The sequence below is a fragment of the Rhododendron vialii genome, chromosome 1a (genome assembly GCF_030253575.1).
Source record: "Rhododendron vialii isolate Sample 1 chromosome 1a, ASM3025357v1".
NCBI lineage: Eukaryota > Viridiplantae > Streptophyta > Magnoliopsida > Ericales > Ericaceae > Rhododendron > Rhododendron vialii.
In genome coordinates, this window is record NC_080557.1 from 6204789 (window position 1) to 6208123 (window position 3335).

At 40.1% G+C, this 3335-nt stretch overlaps 1 protein-coding gene across 1 annotated transcript; it reads right to left on the reverse strand.

Annotated features, from left to right (window-relative positions):
- Nucleotides 1-860: 860 nt before the first annotated feature.
- Nucleotides 861-1483, reverse strand: LOC131327015 (putative disease resistance RPP13-like protein 1). The gene is made up of 2 exons (XM_058359972.1): nucleotides 1011-1483; nucleotides 861-915 (listed from the first exon to the last, which is right to left on the reverse strand). Exons 1-2 carry the CDS (start codon nucleotides 1481-1483, stop codon nucleotides 861-863), a joined length of 528 nt encoding a protein of 175 aa, XP_058215955.1.
- Between the last annotated feature and the right edge of the window lie 1852 nt (nucleotides 1484-3335).

The following is a 3335-nucleotide window of genomic DNA, read 5'->3' on the forward strand; positions in this document are numbered from 1 at the left end:
TTTTTTAGTGAGGGTAAATGCCCCAAAGGTGGCAAGAAAGTGCATTTTTCACAATTTTGGAAGTTCAAGCAGACCATGTTGGAGAACAAAGAATTCTCAATCCAATTTGGGAATGTAAGGCCACCATAACCCTTAATGAAAAGCTATTTTAACTTCTTGTAAGGTTCTAGCATATCAAGCACTTTTGATTCAACACTTTCGTTGCGAGAATTATCCCAAATGTTACTCCATTCCATCAACAGCACATCTAAGCCTTGTTTATCCTTCAAGTTTGCCTTCCTCACATCTCGAGCATCCGCCACATTCTCCAATCCTAATACGCTAAGTGTCCCTCTAAGCTGAATCAAGTTGCCAAGCTCAGTTATCTTAGACCCGTTGCCATTGCCAACAATAAAGTTTGATAAAGTTTGGAGAATTGTCAATTTTCCCATTTTTTGTGGCATTTCTTGTAAGGAATCTACACCAATAAGGTTGAGATGACACAAACTAATCAAGTCACAAGTGTTTGCAGGCAACATTTTGAGTTTTTTACAGTCTCTCAAAATTAGCATTTGTTGGTTGTAGATCAAGAACACCTATTGATTCCGGTAACGTCAAAATCAGGCACATGAAAGGTCAAGGTACCTCAAATGTTTCAAATCCCCAATTAAATTCGAAAGTTCACCTATTCAATATCTTTGCAAACTAAGCACACGTAAACATCTAAGACCCAGCAACAAACGGAGTGGAACGTCACTAGTCAAGTAGCAATCTCTTTGATTTCTAGACCCACATGGTAAAGAAGTCCCCAATTTTTGGGCTTTATGAAAGGCCTCACACTTCTTTATGCCATCGCGAAGGCCACGTGTGTAGGATGAATGTCAAGCCTTGTTGATACTTTCATCTCCATCACTCTCTTTCAACTTATCCTCCAGCCTAAAACAAGTTTTCTTGCAAGAAATTGAGTCAAATCATTAATGAGGTCATGCATAACAAAGAGTTCACTACTACATGATGGTTGAAAAAATGACCTCGATAACAATTCTTTGAAGTACTCACACCCAAGATCTTCCATTTGCTTTTGTCCAGTTTTCTTTGGAATTAAGCCTTCTGCCATCCACAAGAAAACTAGTTCTTTCTCCTCAAACTCGTCATCCTTTGGCAATATGGAACAATATGCAAAACACTTCTTCAAATGTGAAGGGAGGTGATAGTAACTTAATCTCAAAGCCAGAAGGATATGACTTCTCTCTTCTGATAACTCCCATATTTTACTGTTCAACACTCCATCCCATTCATACTCAGTCAATTTACACCGTAGGAGGCCACCGAGTGTCCTAGCAGCCAAAGGCAAGCCTTTACAGTTTCCGATAATTTTTTGACCAACCAAATTTGGATTTGCATCCATACTTCTATCCTCAAATGCATGTTGTGCAAACACTAACCAACAATCGTCCTCAGATAGTTCCTTTAGGAAGTGATATTTATTGGGTCCAGCAATCATAAATGCAACATCCCTAATGCGTGTTGTTACAATGACTTTACTTCCTAGGGCTCCATTGAAAGGGCTCTTAAACTGCTCCAGTCAGTGTGGTTTTTGTTCCACATCTCATCAAGAACAACCAATAACTATTTCCCTGTCAAAGCCTTTTTTAGCTGATTCTCATTTTTAGCTTGTCGTATCTTTTACTCGAGTTATTGAATTTTCTTCTTCTTATCGAAAAAACAGGGTGTGGGCATTTTATTTTATTTTTTTGATTTAAGGGATGCATCTAATTAACTAAAATGGAAGAGTACATAAGTATTGGGTAGGTCACTGTCACGGCATCTGCCCATGAGTGAAAAGAAATACAACTAAGCATAAAATCAAAGACATGTCATAGTCCATTTGGATTTGGTAAAGCGATTTGCACAACAGTTTCCTTCACAAAAGCTATGGTTCATTTCCATTACATCAAAAAGCCTCAAAAAGGTACCTGTAATCGTTTAATAAGATGCTAAGATGATGAGTACCCGCAAATGTAGTCAAACGTAAGCAAATCATGACTCTTGAGTCTGATTTAACTTCCAAATTATGAACTCCTAAATTAGCAGCTAGCTGAAGACCATGTCGCAATCCCCATATATAATTCTGCTACCGAACTTGTTGCTGCCCCTATTTTCCGACAGAAAGCCACACAATGCCGTGGTGGTCATGTATAATACCCCCAGCCGCTGCATCAGTGTTATGGTCGCGTGAACCAGTCTATATTTCACATGAACCAATTTGGTTTTGGAGGCTTCCAACCCATGAAAAACCAATAGTGAGCTCGATTTGAACCACTAATTTGGCATGCTGTAGATTCCCACTCCTGTGCAGCTGCGATGATATGGTTACGAATGCTATCCCGATTGATAGTAATTTTGTCAAACACTCCGCGATTTCTGTTCAGCCAAATGCGCCAGCGTGTAAAAGGAAATATGGTTTAGAGAGAACTTAGAAGAAGATTGACAGTTGAAGCAGATTGAACAGTATCCATTGGTAGCCATCCCACACCTCGCTTACCATGAAGTCATACTCAGGAATTGTTGGCACCACTTTTCACAAGAATTTTGGCCGATATCCCAAAACAAGGAAGTATTGGCACCACTTTTCACAAGAATTTTGGTCTCTAGAAGGAGAGTATTGCTCTCCTTGAATATACTTCTCGAAATGGTAGATGGTTTATGATGGTTGCGACCAGCTCCCTCGTATTTTCCTTTTAGGACTCGTGCTCAGAGAGACTCTTTTTCCGTAGCAAATCACCAGTTAAGTTTAGGTTTGGCCACGGTGGTCAGTTAAGATACCATGCAGTTTCCTCGTCTTCTGTAAAGCCCCAGGGGAAATCTCTATTAATTCTATCTAACATACAGGAAACTGACTTAGGGAGAAACATGGTTTGCATAACATGAGCCGGGATGGACGTGTTAACCGCCTCGATCAGAGTCAATCAGGCGCCAAGGGAAGCGATTTGCTTTCCCTAGCCAGAGAGCCTACTATTGATTTTATCAATAATAGCTTAGAGGGCCTTTCAAGAAGGAAAGGGCAGCCAAGATAACTAATTTTTTGCCCTGATTCTTTGCAAAAATTTCAACAGTAGATTTCATCACATGACAACAATCATCATCGGCCCTCCTGAAAAGAATGAGATCATCTGCGACAAATAGGTGAGACAAAGCTGGATCACGACTGGAGATATGGATAGGGAACCCAAATTTCTACTCACGAGCTTTGGATATCGGAATGGATAGGTTAGTAGACTGTTTTCCGGTTATTCAACCGTGGCCTTCAGTTTATCTAATTGTCGAGATGTCGCCATCTAGGCTAGTTGACGGTT